This window comes from Dendrobates tinctorius, unplaced genomic scaffold (assembly GCF_039654945.1).
Source record: "Dendrobates tinctorius isolate UK_male_01 unplaced genomic scaffold, ASM3965494v1 ptg000231l, whole genome shotgun sequence".
Classification (NCBI taxonomy): Eukaryota; Metazoa; Chordata; class Amphibia; order Anura; family Dendrobatidae; genus Dendrobates; species Dendrobates tinctorius.
In genome coordinates this window covers 7,390,996-7,409,686 of record NW_027361898.1, presented here as the reverse complement: position 1 = coordinate 7,409,686, position 18,691 = coordinate 7,390,996, and the positions used below count along the sequence as shown (strand labels likewise).

The window sequence follows — 18,691 nt, the reverse complement described above, 5'->3', positions numbered from 1 at the left end:
CGGTGGGGCTCGGAAGGGAAGTAGTGACGTTCTGAAATGCAGACTTTGATGGAATGGTCTGTGGGTGTCATGTCGCGTTTGCAGAGCCCCTGATGTACCTAAACAGTGGAAACCCCACACAAGTGACCCCATTTTGGAAACTAGACCCCCCCAAGGGACTTATCTAGATGTGTGGTGAGCACTTTGAACCCCCAAGTGTTTCAGTAAAGTTTATAATGTAGAGGCGTGAAAATAAAAAAAACATTTTTTTTCCACAAAAATGATCTTTTAGCCCCCAATTTTTATTTTCACAAGGGTAACAGGAGAAATTGGACCCTAAGAGTTGTTGTCCAATTTGTCCTGAGTATGCTGGTATGCCATATGTTGGAGAAAACTACTGTTTGGGCACACGGTGGGGCTCGGAAGGGAAGTAGTGACGTTCTGAAATGCAGACTTTGATGGCATGGTCTGCGGGCGTCATATTGCATTTACAGAGCCCCTGATGTACCTAAACAGTGGAAACCCCCAATTCTAATTCCAACCCTAACCCCAACACACCCCTAACCCTAATCTCAGCCCTAACCATAACCCTAACCACAAACCTAACACCAACACACCCATAACCTTAATCCCAGCCCTAGCATTTTTTTTTTTTTACTTTTTTTTTAAATTTTTGTCACAAGATCGCTGCCCTGCGATCTGACTCATAGTAACGCCACTTCACCTCTGATCATCTGTCAGTGTGAGATCAGAGGAGAAGCAGCGTTACTATGTGACAAGATCGCTGCCTGGCACATAATAACGCGACTTCTCCTCTGATCTCACAATGACAGATGATCAGAGGTGAAGCAGCGTTACTGTGTGACAAGATCGCTGCCTGGCACAGCTGTGCCAGGCAGCGATCAGCTGTGCCAGGCAGCGATCTAGTCACACAATAACGCTGCTTCACCTCTGATCAGCTGTCAGTGTTAGATCAGAGGGAGAAGCCGCGTTACAATGAGGGAGATCGCCGGGAAACAAGCAGCTTTCCCAGCGATCGCTCCCATTGGCTGCTGTGACGCTGACGTCATCGGGACCTGAACCAATCAGGTCTCGATGACGTCGGGGGTCCCAGCATGCATTGCGCACCGGGATCCCCGCGTTGTAAGGTATGTGGGGGTCCCGGGGGGCCAAAAACCGCCGACAGTAGATAAACGTCGGCGCTGCACAAAGCCCAGCAAGCGCCAATGTTTATCTACTGTGGGCGGTCGTGAAGAGGTTAAGCAGGTTAAAAGGGGTTGCAAAGTGTTTAAAGTTTTAATCACTTTTTTGAAGTTTTTGGAACAGACATAGTAGCTGTTATTCAGAAAGTTAAGCATGTCATTTTCTACGGGCAGCCCCGTATGCTGCAGCATGGTATGATGTACTGAAAGGAAAAAGGGAAGTAGCTAGTAATTGCCGTCTGCATTTCTTAAAGTGACAGAGGATTTTTACAGCACAGAAGGTGATAGCAGATAGTGTGAAAAATAAAGGATTGTTTTTTTCTACATGTAGGAAAAGTGTTTTCAGCAGCATACTAATCTGTGCCGTCTGAGAAGGACCACAGGTCTAAGAATGCCTTCCGTGATGGCGGGGGGGGGGGGGGAAGGCAGTCCGCCCCCCCATCTCCTCTCTCTTCCCTCCTCCCATCTCTCTCTCCTCCCTCTATCTCTGCTATTCTCACAATCTCCTCCCCTCTCTCATCTATCTCTCTTCCTATCCCTTCTCTTCCTCCCTCTCCATCTTCAACACCAACGCCCACCTCTCATCCCCCTCCTTTTCCCTCCTTCTCCTCCTTGTCTTCACCATCTCCTCCCTTTTTGTCTCCTCCACTATCTCTCACTTCTCCTCCTATTATAAATCTCTCCTCCACCCTTCCCTCCCTTTCTTTTCCTCTCCCACCTCTCAGTTCATCGTCACCCGCTGGCCCAGTGCCAGATCTAGACAATGAAGTGTCCCTAGTTCCACAGGGCACTCCATCTAAAGAGACAGTTATAACACCGGGAGAAGAAAGTGAATCACTCCCCACACATGACAACACAGGTGCCCTCCCGATACAACAGATAGCAGAAGGGAGGTGTGGGCCATCAGACACTGCACTTGCTGAGACTGAAGATCCTATGTGCCACACGGAGCTCCAGTCTCAGGGGGGGGGGGGGGGGGGGGGGGGGGGAGTACACACACAGAAAGACAAATCACACAGTGGCACAGTTCCTCCTCTGATGAACATGAAGAGGAGATTATGCTGCATAGTAGGCAGGGGCAGATAGAGCCAGAACTCTTACACTATGTGCCCTTCACCCCTAGTCAGGTGTTCAGTATTCTAAGAAATCTGCCAGACCCAATTATGGACCCCATGCCATTTTACCGAAGAATGCAGCAGAGCCAGCAGACATATGCTGCAACCTGGAGTGATCTCTGGTCCATAATGGAAATTGAAGCAGGTGAAACATTCTGGCCAATCATGAAGGAACACTTCAAGCTTCCATCAGAATTAGATGTGCATTCCTGGGAATCAGGATCAAAGCTAATTGAACAGCTTAGAGAGTGGGCCAGCGCCAGACAAGCATTCAGCCTGCATAACATGAGCCAAGCCGAGACAGAGTCTGTAGACGAGTTTCATGGCAGAGTGAGGCAAGTATTCCAAATTTTAGGCTTCACTATTCATAATCAGGTACACGGACAAATGTTGGCACAGGCCTTTGTGCATGGACTAAGAGAACCAATCAAGGAACTACTGATAGTGGCCAGGCCTGAGTACAGGACAATAGCAGTAGATGTCCTGCTTACAGTAGCCAGAAGAATTGAGTCCCTCCCAGGAGTACGGAGGACAGGCCCTCCCGTGATGGCCACTGATGTGGAGGAGCAACCACCCTGCAGAGACAGAAGACCTGTCAGGTGTTTCAACTGTGGCAATCTTGGCCATTTCTGGAACCGGTGCACAGCACCCCAGCAACCCAGGTCATCACGCAGAGGAGTAGGCCAAGAAAGAAACACAGAAGACAATGAAGAACCCTGTCCATAAGACAGAGGCAAACCAAGTCCGCCAGACGTCACGCCCCTGACATGTGAAACCCCATCAGCGGACCCAATACCTCAAATCACTGGGGGCTGTCATATCTTTCCTTGTGGACACTGGTGCAGTCAGAAGTGAAAATCCCCGACCCCACCAGTCTATCAGAACAATCTGTGTCTTGTATGGGGATTAAAGGTCGAGACAGACGTTCCCCAGCTCGCAAGCCCCTGAGCATGTGGACACAGCCAGGATACTCCATCCTGTTCCAGTTTATGGTGGAGACCTGCCCGCCCCACCTGATGAGCGCAGACCTACTGCAGGAACTGAAGGTGACCAAAGTTTCCCATGAAGATGTGACCTTGACCTCTTCTCCACCCCAGACCCAAGAAGAATCAATCATGCCCATGCTGGTGGCCCTACAAGAGCCTCACTCGAATAACCGGTGCAAGCCTACCCAAGGAGGTGCTGGACATAGCACCCGGAAGCCTATGGTCCAAGAGAGAATTCAAGTCACGCCAGTGCGGGTGTCACTCAAGTCTGGAACCCCGGGCGCTCAGAAGGCCCAGCATCCACTGCTCATCACCCAGAGCTAAACTGACTCTGACCAACTGGAGGTCTAAGTGGAACTGCGGTTCAAGAAATGGCCTAAGAACTTTGGCATGGGCCAGGAAAACTCTCAACCCAGAGGGACCATACCCGCTTCGTGAAATGGCTGCACTGCTTCTGGCTACAGCGCCAGAGGATCATCTTGGACAAGATTCTGAATGTGCTCCCTGAAGTTAATCCAGGCCCTGGACCAGAAGACAGCCACTCAGCTCTTCAAATTGGTTAACAAGATGCTGACCTGAGATCAAGCTGGGTGAAAGGAACTGCTGCTGGCTGGTCAAGAAGACACCCCAGCAAAAAGACCCCCTGTGAGAGCAAGAAAGCTCAGCTGAACGTCACCTCTGACAAAAAAGGACCCCAGCAAACGGTTTGTTTTTCCTACCGGCCCTGCGCCAGAAGTTGGGAGTCACTCACGGCACTGTGAAGAGCAAGGCCGGATTGAGCCGCCTCACCCACGGGAATCATCATGCGGTCCCAGCTTCTCTCGATCAAGATGAAGACTGTGAAAGGAGAACCAGACCAGATTGAATGGTGCATAACCTGAGGACTGTGAGCGAAGCAACCATGTTTGAAACCCCAGTTGTGCCAGATCTGCACACTCTGCTCACAAACGTGCCAGCCACAGCAACGGTGCTCACGGCAATGGATCTGCCCGAAGCTCCCCTCAATGTTCCCCCTCACCTGGATGACCAGTTCCTGAAAACGCACAAGGGGGGTGCGGAACAAATGGACAGTGAGGCCCAAGAGGGCCCGGAACAGCCTTTCACAGCTCGCCAGAGCATTGTCCTCCATCTCCATCAACTGGATTGCGGAGCATGCAGAAGTCATCGACACCGCTACCCGCACAGCGTTTTCCATGCCTCCTCTACTCTGCCTGACGGTGCAGCAAAGTAAGTTCTGCAAAACAGAGTCCAGTGGTGTCAAAAGCAAGTTCCTGGAGACACCATATCGCCCACTGGACGAAACACTTGACAGATGACCGGAGGACCGCAGAGGAGAAGATGGCTCCCTCAACAACTCCGAAGATGCAGGTCTTCCTTAGTCTAGTCTCATACTGCAGAACTTGGATCCCTGGTGCTCCAGACTTAATACAGCCTCTGTACAATTGTATCAACGCATTGAAACCTTCATCTCGTACAGGAAACTGAAAGACTTCATAGTCTCTGCGCCAACTCTAGGCCTCCCTGACTACGAGAAGCCATCCCGTCCTGACCAAAACGGAAAAAGAAGGACCAAGATGGAGAAGGTCATGCTACTGGCCAGGCTTAAAACAGACCCACGGAGGAAAACCAGAGGCCTTTAGACTACCTCTTAGCCGGCCTGGATCCAGTTGCAAGGGGGGGCCCTCCTGCATGAAAACAATACCCGCAGCACACGCCCTCCTGACAAGGCTGCTCTCCACCACTCTTCAGTGCTCTCAGCCGTTACCTGTCTCTACTCCCACTCCCAAGGGGGGATGCGGATACGGACCCTCAGATGAAAAATCTGCAAGATACCGTAGATGGCTGCAGTTTTGAAAATGATGAAGGAAGGTTCCACACGGGATGTGCAGCGACCAGCCATCAAGACATTCTATGGTCCAGAAGGTTGTCAGCCCAAGAGCACAAGAAACGGAGCTGATAGAGCTGACGAAAAGACCTGCCAGATTGCGAAGAACAAAAACTTCCAGGTACTCGCATGACATGGCACCCGACTTCGGACCCATCCGGGCTGCAAGAAACTTCATCACAGCAAGCGGATCGACCGTGAAGCACCATGGAGCCATCAGAGACCTGCTGGACGCTCTTCAACTACTAAAAGTGGTGGCAGTGCTGAAGGTCAAGGCACACGGAAAACTGAACACAGTAGAGACACGGGGCATCAACAGCAGACGTGACAGCCAAAGAAGCAGCCAGAGGAAGACAATATGGAAAATGAGAGAGGTCGTAGAGCCGACTGCTACTACATGACGATTGACGATGAGAAAACCTGGCAAATAGAAGTCAATGGGAAAACCGTTGAAGATGCCATCTCTGAATTGGACAGAAGTGCTGCCTCCTCCTCCATCAGCCAACAAGCTGAATCACTTCCAGGATGAAGACTCTGACGTGGATATGAATTCTGAGGCAGAAGAATGGTGCCCACCTTTACCAAAAAGGACGTATTTGATGGAGAACATTTCAGCAGATTGTCCTCCACCGCCCTCTCATGGGGAAGCTTCTTCTCCAGCACAGTCCTAAGTTTAGGGGTATTCTTTACTTAGCAGTTGACTATGCAATATGATACTTTGTCTGCATGTGTAATTGAATTTATCAAGAATCTTGCTAATGTCCATTCTCGAGTTTTCTCCTTCATTGCCAGGTCCAGATTCTGTGCCTGGTATGCACGTCCTGAAGTCAGGAGACTGCTGAGTGTTGGTGAAAAAAGTCTGTAAAGAGAAGAACTCGATCCCAGATCCGATGGCCCTTCTCCAAGTGCTGACGCCACCGACCTGGAGGGAAACCCCACCTGGATCCACGCATTGCATTGCAGGAAAAGGCCTTCATACCAGAAGATACACCTGAACTGGAATGATGCTGTGGATGACCTCCCTGACTGAATAAATTACCTACCTGACGGAGAATACACATGCACTGACTGCATAGACTGCTAACTAAGAGACTTTGATTACATTGCACCACACCCCCTTTAGGGACAGATCTCCTGACCGCCCATTTGCGAAAGTCTGTACAGAGGAGGATGTATGCACTAGGCATATGTCAGTCCACTGGCAGCATAAAAGAGTTGCAGCGCTTTGGGCCAGGAGCAGGATTTTAGGGCAAGTGATATCTAAGGGGGGATTGTTATGGAAATATATATATATATATGTATACGTATTTCATATAGATCTCACTTGCCTGCTATAGGCTATATACTCCATATACTGCTATATACTTATGAACTCATATATTCTTATATGCACACAGATACATATTCATAGTTTGAACCTTATAACTAGTTGGTGGAAATAACCTGCTACCCAGTCATCTCATTGTCTTGTGACATGAGAAATATCTAGCAGACATAGGGAATGAGGAACTTAGGCCAGGTGGTCCGGCCGATATTGGAGACTTGCTGACAAGTGCAAGACTCCGGACAGTAAAGCACGTGGTGTCTAAATAACCCCAAGTCGGACACCCATATATGTTCATGCATTTAAACTGACCAATTAGCTAAGAAGTAAAGCCTTTATGTTAATGAGTAACCACTCCTTTATACGAACTGATAAAAGACCATATATGAATAAAGTTTCCAGAGTTCTGCTGGAATGAGTTGTTGCTAACTAAGTGTAGCTTCCTCTTTTCCTTTGACAGTACGCACAGGGGTAAATCTACCCAAATCAAAAATAAATCCACATCAGAAGGATAGTTCATTAAGGCCCTGTATTGACTATTGCTCCCTTAACAAAATTACTGTTAAATATCCGTATCCGTTACCCCTGATTTCTGACCTATTTTCTAGAGTGGAAGGTGCTTGCTGGTTTACCAAGCTTGACCTCAGGGGGGCGTATAATCTTATTCGCATTAAGCATGGGGATGAATGGAAGACAGCGTTTAATACTCCGGAGGGACATTTTGAGTACCTGGTGATGCCTTTTGGGCTCACTAACGCCCCTTCTGTCTTCCAGTGCTTCATGAATGATATTTTCCGGGACTTTGTGGATAAGTTTCTGATCATCTATTTGGATGATATTTTGATCTTTTCCAGGGATTGGGACTCTCATGTGGAACATGTTCGGACTGTGTTCCAGATTTTGAGGGAAAATTCCCTGTATGTTAAGGGATCGAAATGTCTTTTTGGTGTACAGAGGATTTCATTTTTGGGATTTATCTTGTCTCCGTCAACTATTGAAGTGGACCCGGCCAAGGTACAGGCCATTTATGATTGGGTTCAGCCCACTTCTTTGAAGGCTCTCCAGAAGTTTTTGGGGTTTGCTAATTTTTATCGTAAGTTTAATAGCCAATTTTTCTGTTATTGCCAAACCATTGACTGATTTGACTAAGAAGGGCGCTGATTTGCTGAATTGGTCTCCAGAGGCTGTTTCTTCTTTTCAGGAGCTGAAGTGGAGGTTCACTTCTTCTCCGGTTTTGCGACAACCCGATGTCTCACTTCCATTTCAGGTGGAGGTGGATGCTTCAGAGACTGGTGCAGGAGCTGTTTTGCCCCAAAAGGATCCTGTAACATCTAAAATGAACCCCTGTGCCTTCTTTTCCCGAAAGATCTCTCCTTCGGAACGCAACTATGATGTGGGGAATCGAGAACTGTTGGCCATGAAGTGGAAATTTGAGGAGTGGAGACATTGGTTGGAGGGAGCTAGACATCAAGTTGTGGTCCTCACTGACCACAAGAATTTGATCTACCTTGAGTCGGCTAAACGCTTGAATCTGAGACAGGCCAGGTGGGCCTTGTTTTTCACGCGTTTTGATTTTGTGGTCTCCTTTCTTCCGGGCACTAAGAACTTTAAGGCTGATGCCCACTCTAGGAGTTTTTTGGCTGATTCTCCTATTGTGACCAAGCCTGCTACCATCTTGGGGTGGGGTGGTTCTTTCTGCCATCTCGCCCGATTTGAGACATGCTCTGGAGAAGTTTCAGGAGGATAAGCCTGAGCGTTGTCCCAGTGGTAGGTTGTATGTTCCTGACCAGTGGAGGAGGAAAGTGATGTCTGAGGTTCATTGCTCCGTGTTGGCTGGTCATCCAGGTATTTTTGGTACTAGAGATTTGGTGAGTTGGTCTTTTTGGTGGCCTGCTTTGTCTCGTGATGTCAGAAATTTTGTGCAGTCCTGTGGGACTTGCTCCCGATCTAAGCCTTGTTCTCATTCTAGTGGGTTGTTGATGCCCTTGCCGGTGCCCAGGAGGCCATGGACCCATATTTCAATGGATTTTATTTCTGAACTGACTGTCTCTCAGAGGATGACTGTTATCTGGGTGATTTGTGATAGATTCTCTAAGATGGTCCATCTTGTACCACTCCTTAAGTTGCCATCTTCCTCAGAGTTGGTGCCCTTGTTTTTGCAACAGGCGGTTCGCTTGCACGGGTGTCATGAATGAGTCACCGGAGGAGGAGAAAACAAAAATACAAGCTAAGTCCAGAAAACCGGAGAGGTTGGTAGCTATCGGATTGCAGACCCCTGATCCTATACACCACAACTAACAGTAGCCATGGGGGGTTCCTATGGTGCCCTAGACCCCTCGTCACAGCCGGAGAACTACATAAGCCTAAAGAAGGAAAGGGGAAATCTAAACTGCCCCAGAGCAGACCCCAAAGCAACAGACAGCCCCCAACATGTATTGTCGGTGAAATACAGATGAAAACACAAACAGACAGAAAGACAGGCTGAGCAAACGATGGGGCCCAACTAACTAGATAGGACAGGACAGAAAAGATGCTGGCTGCAATCCGCAAAAAACCCTACCAAAAATGTCCCAATCGTCTGATAGGGAAAAAGGCCCTGATGTCGCTAGACTTCAAAATCGCTATATCAGCACTCAGGTATATTCTGAAAATAGAGCAAAGAGATCAACTGATCAGAGACAAAAATGGAATTCAGCCAGTCCCAACCAGGACTGGCTGAATACAAACACTAAGGAAACCAGACAAAATCTCATGGAATAATAGCAGGGCAAAAACTTAGCTTTTAGTAGACAGGAACTAAACTGGATGCAAGAGCTCAGAGCAGAAAGGATCACCAGCAGCCCTGCAGGGCGTCGGCTGCCTTATATCCGCTCAGAAATTCCAGATGTCCAATCACACTCCGCCTGTTCAGATGACAGGTTCTTCCCATCCCAATCAATTTCACTACCTCTCTTCACCAGCAGAGGGAGTTCATCAGACATCAAAAGGTGAAGGGGAGATTGAACTCACAACACACGGGATTCCTGAGAACATTGTATCGGACAGAGGAGTTCAGTTTGTCTCTAGATTCTGGAGGACCTTTTGTTCCAAGTTGGGAATTCAGTTGTCCTTCTCCACTGCATTTCACCCTCAGACCAATGGGCAGATGGAGAGAACAAACCAGACTTTGGAGGCTTATTTGAGATGTTTTATATCTGCTGATCAGGATGATTGGGTATCATTTTTACCCTTGGCCGAATTTGCTTTAAATAATAGAGCTAGTTCTGCCACTTTGATGTCACCCTTTTTCTGTAACTTTGGGTTTCATCCTCGATTTTCTTCAGGGCAGGTGGAGTCTTCTGCCTGTCCAGGGGTTGACACTGTGGTGGAAAGAATGCAGCAGATTTGGGACCAAGTGGTGGATAAGTTGTCTCTTTCCCAGGAAAAGGCCCAGCGGTTTTCTAACCGGCATAGGACCATTGGTCCCCGGTTTAAGGTGGGTGATATGGTCTGGTTGTCATCAAAGAATATCTCTATGAAGGTGGCTTCTCCAAAGTTTAAACCTAGATTTATTGGACCTTACAAGATTTTGGAGATTATTAATCCGGTCTCTTTTCGGTTGGCTCTTCCTGTCACATTTAAGATTCATAATGTGTTTCATAAGTCCTTGTTGAAGAGGTTTGTTGAACCAGTGGTTCCTATGGCGGCACCTCCTGACCCTGTGTTGGTTGAAGGTAAGATGGAATATGAGGTAGAGAAGATACTGGATTCCCGTCTAAGTGGAAGGGTTATGGTCAGGAGGATAATTCCTGGGTCTCTGCCTCTGATATTCATGCCGAAAGATTGGTGTGTGCTTTTCATCGGGCTCATCCTGATCGGCCTGGTGGCTTGGAGGAGGGTTCGGTGACCCCTCATCAAGGGGGAGATACTGTTGTGAGCTCATCTGTTCATTCACCTTTTGTGTCTGAGGATCTCCCTCTTCTGGTGAAGGAAGGTAGTGAGGCTGATTTGGATGAAAGAAACCAAACACCTGATCAGGTGGATTGTGACTGGGTAACAGGAACTTCAGACTGGATATAAGGCAGCCAACGCCCTTCTGAGTGGCTGGTGATTTCTCTGCTGGATTCTTGGAGACCAGTCTGATTCCTGCTTCCCAAAGATAAGTTCAATAGCAGAGCAAAAACTTATTAGTTTTGGTTTTGTTTACCTTGTTTTGGAGTTCAGCCATCCCCGGCTGGGGGTGTGCCGGATTCTTATTCCTTGATCAGTGTTCTCTTTTGCTCTGCTTTCAGAATATTCTGAGTGCTGATATAGGGTTTGAAGTCTAGTGACTTCAGGGTCCTTTTTGCTTATCAGTTGTGTTGGTAATATTTTTAGCAGGGTTTTCTCGGATTGCAGACAGCAGCTTTTCTGTCCTGTCCTTTTTAGTTAGCTTGGGCCCCATCGTTTGCTCATCCTATCTTTCTATCTGTGTTAGGGTTTTCATCTTGCTTCACCGTCATTATATGTTGGGGGCTGCCTATTGCTTTGGGGTCTGCTCTGGGGCAGTCAGTTTTTCCCTTTTCTCTCTTTAGGCTTATTTAGATCTCCGGCTGTGACGAGGTGTCTAGGATCACCGTAGGAACACTCCACTGCTACTGCTAGTTGTGTGATAGGATTAGGGGTCTGCAATCCGCTAGTTTCCAACCTCTCTGATTTTCTGGGCTGAGCTTGCATTTTTGTTTTTTCCTCCTCGGTGACTCAATCATAACACATGCCCTTCAGCATGAAAAATGCCCCTGCCACTTTCCAGCGAATTGTCAACCACCTGCTTTGGGGACTAGAGAAGTACGCCGAGGCGCACCTGGACGACATTGCTGTCTTCAGTTCCACCTGGGAGGAACACCTTCTGCACCTACAGGAGGTGCTCAAGCGTATTCACCAGGCAGGTCTGACCATCAAGCTGGGAAAGTGCCAAATGGGCATGAGCATGGTCCACTACCTGGGACATCAGGTAGGTGAAGGTTCCATGAGTCTAGAGCCGGAGAATGTGCGCTCAATCATGTCCTGGCCCACCCCACAGGACCAAGAAACGGGTGATGTCCTTCTTGGGCACTGCAGGGTACTATAGGCAGTTCGCACCGGACTATAGTGCCCTCGCAAAGCCCTTGACGGACCTCACCAAGCGAATCTACCTGAAACAGTCAACTGGACAGATGGCTGTGAGGCAGCCTTCCGAGCTTTGAAAACAGCCCTTTGCAACTCTCCAGTGTTGAAAGCAGTCGACAGCAGCCGCCCATTCCTGGTACAGACCAACGCCAGCGAGTTTGGCCTTGGTCATGTGCTCAGCCAGGTCGACTTGGGGAATCAAGAGCTCCCCGTGCTGTATCTGAGCCAGAGACTTCTGCCGAGGGAAGTGGCATACTCCACCATCGAGAAGGAGTGCCTGGCCATGGTCTGGGCACTGCAATGTTTGCAGCCCTACCTGTACGGGCACACCTTCACCTTCAGAGATCCAGCCCCGCAGTCGCTTATGGTTTATTCACACTGCGGGGCAGGAATCTTGGGCATTTGCAGTAGTTATCTGCGCCCGAGATTCCCAGCCCCGCAGTGTGAATAAATCATAAGCGACTGCGGGGCCGGATCTCTTGCCGACGATGTCATGACAGAGGACGGGCGACAGTAAACAAGATTACATAGTACAGCGCAGGTGCCAGGATTTGAAAATAAAGATTTGGAGGCGGAGACACAATGTAGGAATACATGAGTGATGGATGTGAGGCGTCTCTCTCAAATGGGGAAACACCTGCCCCCCTGACAAATATCAGGTATGTCTGACCAAGTTTAAAAACGATTATTTCTGCGGTGCAAGGTACTATGGGATAGGGGATAATCATAATTTGTTAAAACTAACCACAGTTAGTTACTATGCCTGGGCAATGCCAGGCTCTATCAGGTAGTATATTTATAAACAGTATAGAATGAATTGAATTACAATGCAAAGATGCAGTGTTATCACTCACCAGTCTGCAAATATTGGCTGTAATCCTGCTGTATGGAGGCAGAGTGGGGTTTTAGGCCTGTAGTATAATGATCCCTGGTTTTAACTTATCAGCTTCCACACACATATATATATATATATATATATATATATATATATATATATATATATATATATATATATATATACATACACATACACACACATATAGTAAGAGTCTTCACCATAGTCTATAGCATCAAGAACACAATCTGTCAAAGGACACTGACCGCAGTGTTGGATGAGGACACGATGATGGACCTGAAGCATTCCCTGAAGTGCCTCCATGGTTCCGTCACAATCTCCTCCCGAAATTACCTCATTTCCGGTCAGCTTCTCGCACGTCACTTCCGGTGAAACGTCACGTGCGAATTTTAAAGTACTCCTCGGGGCTCCGCCATGTACTCCTGTGTCCGCGGGAAAATTAAGCTCCCAGCCGGGGCAATGAGGCAGACTCTCTCTCAAAATCGGGACTGTCCCGCTGGGAGGTATGAATTCTCCCCACCATACACCTTGTACACATATGGTTCCGCTTTGTATGCCTCGTACACGCGTGGCTCAGCGCTGCACACCTCGTACACACGCGCGGCTCAGCTCCGCACACCTCACACATACACACAGGTCTGCTCTGTATACCTTGTTCACATACAGCTCCACTCACCTCATACACACACACACAGCTACGCTCCGTACACCTCACACACACGGCTCTGCTCCGTACACTTTGTACACACATGGATCTGCTCCGTACACCACACACACAGCTCCGATCCGTACACCTCGTACACACCCAGCTCCACTCCTTACACCTCGCGCACACACAGCTCCGCTCCGTACACCTCGTACACACACACAGCTCTACTACATCCACTCTGTAAACTCCCCTGACCCCACACAAACTTTCTTCCTCTCATCCAGCACCATGACAACCAGCACAGCAGAGTCCTGCATAAAACAAGGGCTAGGGCTGTGCACAGGACCTGTGATGAGGTCACAGGAGGGGAGGAGTCAGGGGTCACATGATCAGGGGGCCCTGACTCCTTCCTTCCCTCCTGTGACTTCATCAATTACTACAAGCCTCTTGCACAACCGCAGCACCAGCGTGCAGAGTCTAAATTGTAAGTGCTGCGGGTAGAGGAGTGCATAATGCTGCCCCCTGCTGCCTGCCGCTTGAGCAGCTGGCTCAACTCAAATTATAGTTGCGCCCCTGCTTGCGGTGGTGGACGGGCCCCCTCTCCCCTGGGGCCCCCACCGCCACTGCTGCCTCAGCCTCCACCTCCTGCAGCGCTGCTCTCCTCCCCTCTGCTCTCCTCCTTGCAGCGCTCCACATGGCTAATTTGAATTGAATAATTAGCCATGTGCAGTGCAGGAGGCTGGAGGGGCCCCCTATCACTTGGGGCCCCTTCAATGCAGGGGCAGTAGGTCGCCCCTGTACACAGTGACTGCACCAGCAGAATAGTGAGTGCAGCTCTGGAGTATAATACAGGATGTAACTCAGGATCAGTAAAGGATCAGTAATGTAATGTATGTACACAGTGACTGCACCAGCAGAATAGTGAGTGCAGCTCTGGAGTATAATACAGGATGTAACTCAGGATCAGTAATGTAATGTATGTACACAGTGACTGTACCGGCAGAATAGTGAGTGCAGCTCTGGAGTAAAATACAGGATATAACTCAGGATCAGTAATTTATGTACACAGTGAATGCTCCAGCAGAATCGTGAGTGCAGCTATGGAGTATAATACAGGATGTAACTCAGGATCAGTACTGTAATGTATGTACACAGTGACTGCACCAGCAGAATAGTGAGTGCAGCTCTGGAGTATAATACAGGATGTAACTCAGGATCAGTAATGTAATGTATGTACACAGTGACTGCACCAGCAGAATAGTGAGTGCAGCTCGAATATAATACAGGATGTAACTCAGGATCAGTAATGTAATGTATGTACACAGTGACTGCACCAGCAGAATAGTGAGTGCAGCTCTGGAGTATAATACAGGATGTAACTCAGGATCAGTAATGTAATGTATGTACACAGTGACTGCACCAGCAGAATAGTGAGTGCAGCTCTGGAGTATAATACAGGATGTAACTGAGGATCAGTAACGTATGTACACAATGACTTCACCAGCAGAATAGTGAGTGCAGCTGTGGAGTATAATACAGGATGTAACTCAGGATCAGTAATGTATGTACACAGTGACTGCACCAGCAGAATAGTGAGCACAGCTCTGGGGTATAATACAGGATGTAACTCAGGATCAGTAATGTAATGTATGTACACAGTGACTGTACCGGCAGAATAGTGAGTGCAGCTCTGGAGTAAAATACAGGATGTAACTCAGGATCAGTACAGGATCAGTAATGTAATGTATGTACACAGTGACTGCACCAGCAGAATAGTGAGTGCAGCTCTGGAGTATAATACAGGATGTAACTCAGGATCAGTAATGTAATGTATGTACACAGTGACTGCACCAGCAGAATAGTAAGTGCAGCTCTGGAGTACAATACAGAATGTAACTCAGGATTAGTACATGATCAGTAATGTAATGTATGTACACAGTGACTGCACCAGCAGAATAGTAAGTGCAGCTCTGGAGTACAATACAGAATGTAACTCAGGATTAGTACATGATCAGTAATGTAATGTATGTACACAGTGACTGCACCAGCAGAATAGTGAGCACAGCTCTGGGGTATAATACAGGATGTAACTCAGGATCAGTAATGTAATGTATGTACACAGTGACTGCACCAGCAGAATAGTAAGTGCAGCTCTGGAGTACAATACAGAATGTAACTCAGGATTAGTACATGATCAGTAATGTAATGTATGTACACAGTGACTGCACCAGCAGAATAGTAAGTGCAGCTCTGGAGTATAATACAGGATGTAACTCAGGATCAGTACAGGATAAGTAATGTAATGTATGTACACAGTGACTTCACCAGCAGAATAGTGAGTGCAGCTCTGGAGTATAATACACTATAATCTGGATCAGTATGTAAGAACCCAACACACTTACGGAGGCTTTAAGACATTCGGCATTTCATAAAGCATTCTGGGAAAAAATAGAAAATATATATATTAAGTTAGAAATTAATTTTCCTTAAATTCTAGAAGACGGCATTGTTTATAGAGGGGACATTTGCATACTGTTTAAATATTAGAATTGTTAGAGATTTCCTCTTTGTTTCATATTTTTTACCTTTCGAGAGAAAAGTCAAATAGGTGGTCCAGCCGGGAGGCTTTTACAAAGGGGTGGGTCTTGGGCCTTTGTGTATAAAATGGAGCATTAAATTAAAAATCAATATATTATTAGTAGATGAGATGTTTTTTGAGATGTTTGCAATCACTCACTGAGAATCGCAGATAGTTATTTCAGGATGCCACCTGTTCCTTTTCAAGTTGACCCTGGAAAACAACAACAACCTGCGGTCAGCCTCACATGTCTGATAACAGAGATCAATATCTGCACAATAGGCAAATACGATCTGCCAAAAATGGCCACTATCAAGAAATTGTCTTAAAGTCGGGCTCACCTAAGCTGGTGGATAACAGCAAGAAATAGTATAGTAGAATTAAAAGAGTTAAAGGAACACTGTAGGCAAAACAGATACTGTGTTATGCCTGGTGCCGGGTTTGGAGGGGCGGAGCACCACATGGGACTAGTTTTTAAAAAAATTCTTGAATCATGCTCCACCCACGTACTACATAGTGTTTGCATAGTCTGTTCCTTTAAGAAAATCACTTTACAGCTCAGATATCAGAAATTAACTCACCAACAGAAGGACCCCAGGAATAGCACCCCCAAGTAGATGAGGAAGCAAAAGCATTTCCTCATGTGGCTTTTTTCATCTGGAACAAAAGGACAAGTGAGGATAATACGATTTGAACTATGTTACCTTGTACCTGTTTACACAGCTGTAGTCCCCATAGAGGTCCCATGTGTTTTCTCATGGAGTTTGGTCTCCTGTCATAGCAACAGGTTCTTTTTTAACTCATCTTACTGTCTATGTGACAATTGCGCTGTGATGTAAAGCATGGGGGAGAACAGAGTAGAAGTTTGAGCCTCTACAGGGTCAGTATGTGAATTTCAGACTACCACTGACTCCAACAGGCAGTGCATCTAAGCTGGAGTCACTTAGGTAGAGCACGTAAACTGGAGTAGCATAGCAGTGTCCTGTGGGCTTCATTTTTATATTGTGAGCTGTCTTTTTTACTTATTGGGGTACTTGAGAATTTTTCATCACTTTTTAATACTGTAGGTAATAGAAAGAAATTGCAATTCTGGAGTTTTACCAAATAGGTAAAAAAAAAAATGTACAGTATATGCGGTATATTTTGAAAGATTGGGCAGTTAGCGATGAGACTGAATTTATCTATTTATTTATCAATTTTTTTTCAGATTGAGAAAAGTGGTGTGATAAGATGTTTACAATTTAGTAAAAAAAATGTTCCCATTCTTCTAGCCTAAATTGGGACCATGACTTTCCTCTTGTGCTCAGCACGTTCCCCCTGCACAACATGCAGCTTACAACCACACTCAGCCTAAGAGGAAGTAGAGGCAATGTGCACACGCTGCAGATTCACCTACGTTTTTTTCCGCGTGGATCCGCAGGTAAAACCGCAGGTCAAGTGACCTGCGGTTTATCTGTGGATTATCCTGCGGTTTCACACCTCTACTATGGTAAAGGCGTGAAACCGCTGCGGAAACCGCCCAAACAATTGACATGCTGCGGTTTGTAAACCGCAGCAAAACCGCGCGGAAAAACCCACAGCGTGAGCACAGTGGTATTGAAAACCCATAGGTTTCATTGTACTGTACCTTGTCAGCGGAACTGCTGCGTTTCCGCAGGGCCAAAACCGCTGCGGAAACGCAGCAGAATCCGCACCATGTGAACACAGCCTTAGGGAATGTTTCCACAGTCAGGATTGGCTCAGGATTTGACGCAGGTGAAATCTGCACCTGAGGTCACTGGCAGGTCACCTACTTTTTTATGTTTTTGATGCGTTTTTGTAAGCTAAATAAAGATATACTATTTAACGAACAAGAATTGTGATGTCATTACCTTGTCCAACCTCCTCTTTTACATACTCCATTGAATAAAAATACACAGACAGACAGATATGGGATAGATAGATATGGAGCGCCCGACCAGGGCTATGGGGGTACTCGGCACCGGGCCCGTTGATCTCAATGAGAGTTGTCACGGAAGCTGTGACCCGGTCCGTGGCCCTGGGGCTCCATGGCAAAAGGGGGTGAAAGAACAATGAAATAGATTTGATGAATAGTTCGTGACGCCACCTGTGATGTTCGGCAAGGGAGATGTTAAGCCGATGCTGCATGCAGATCCTCTGGGACTGGTGGTGTGTTGCAGTCAAGATGGTGAAGCTCCCCACAGGTGGAGCTGTAGTCCCAGGGCAGTGTAGATGTAGGGATAGCTGAGAGGCGCAGGCAGTATAGAAGCTGGTACCCAGATGTAGCGGTACCAGGTGTGTTGGCGCAGGAATGAATGGAGGACACCAGGGCTTGTAGTTCCAAAGCTTTACTCACAGTCTGTAGTACACACAGGTGCCTGCCTCCGTGCTGTGTCCTCCGGGTCAGGGACTCCGTCGACCTCCAGGCAAGATAGGATGCTCCCTTCCAACACTCCACCAATATGTGCCTTTCTGAACGTCTCCTCTATAGCGCCTTTAAGTGTGAAGATCTCCTAGTACTGAGTTATACTGGAGTTCCTCCTGACAGATGTCCCCAAGAACTCTACTTGGACGGCAGACAGCTGTAGTCTGCTTCGGGGACTCCTTACTCCTGAGTCCCGACTCTATCAATGTTGCTGTTGTGCCCCCAAGTCTTAGATGGGAGTAGTGCATTTACAGCCCACTACTCCACCAGTGTCTGCTGCAGAACCATTAGTGTCCATACAACCTCGGGGACCGAGCCCCGGCCTTGCGCTTAGAACTTCTAGGCAGGGTTCTTCCTCTAACCCACGTCCTCTATTCCCTTTTACTCCTACATTCCGTACTATTCTTTCCTTCTTATGGAAGATCAGCTTTCTGTTCAATGTCCTTCTCTTTCTTTCCTTTCCCTTACCAGCAGACCTCCTTTCCGCCATCTTTCACATTTTCCTCTTTCTACTGTCTCTTCTAGACGTAGGATGACAACCGTGGATACCTGGTTCGTCACCTGT

At 47.4% G+C, this 18,691-nt stretch overlaps 1 protein-coding gene across 1 annotated transcript in view; it reads right to left on the bottom strand.

Moving 5' to 3' along the window:
* The window catches only part of LOC141059876 (histo-blood group ABO system transferase-like), a 107,224-nt gene that overhangs the window by 66,935 nt on the left and 21,598 nt on the right, over positions 1 to 18,691 (bottom strand). Inside the window, exons 2-5 of the mRNA XM_073556049.1 lie at positions 16,283 to 16,358; positions 15,861 to 15,914; positions 15,709 to 15,774; positions 15,526 to 15,561 (exon numbers count right to left, since the gene is read on the bottom strand). Coding sequence (XP_073412150.1) covers positions 15,526 to 15,561; positions 15,709 to 15,774; positions 15,861 to 15,914; positions 16,283 to 16,358 — 232 coding nt within the window. The remainder of the gene's footprint in view (positions 1 to 15,525; positions 15,562 to 15,708; positions 15,775 to 15,860; positions 15,915 to 16,282; positions 16,359 to 18,691) is intronic.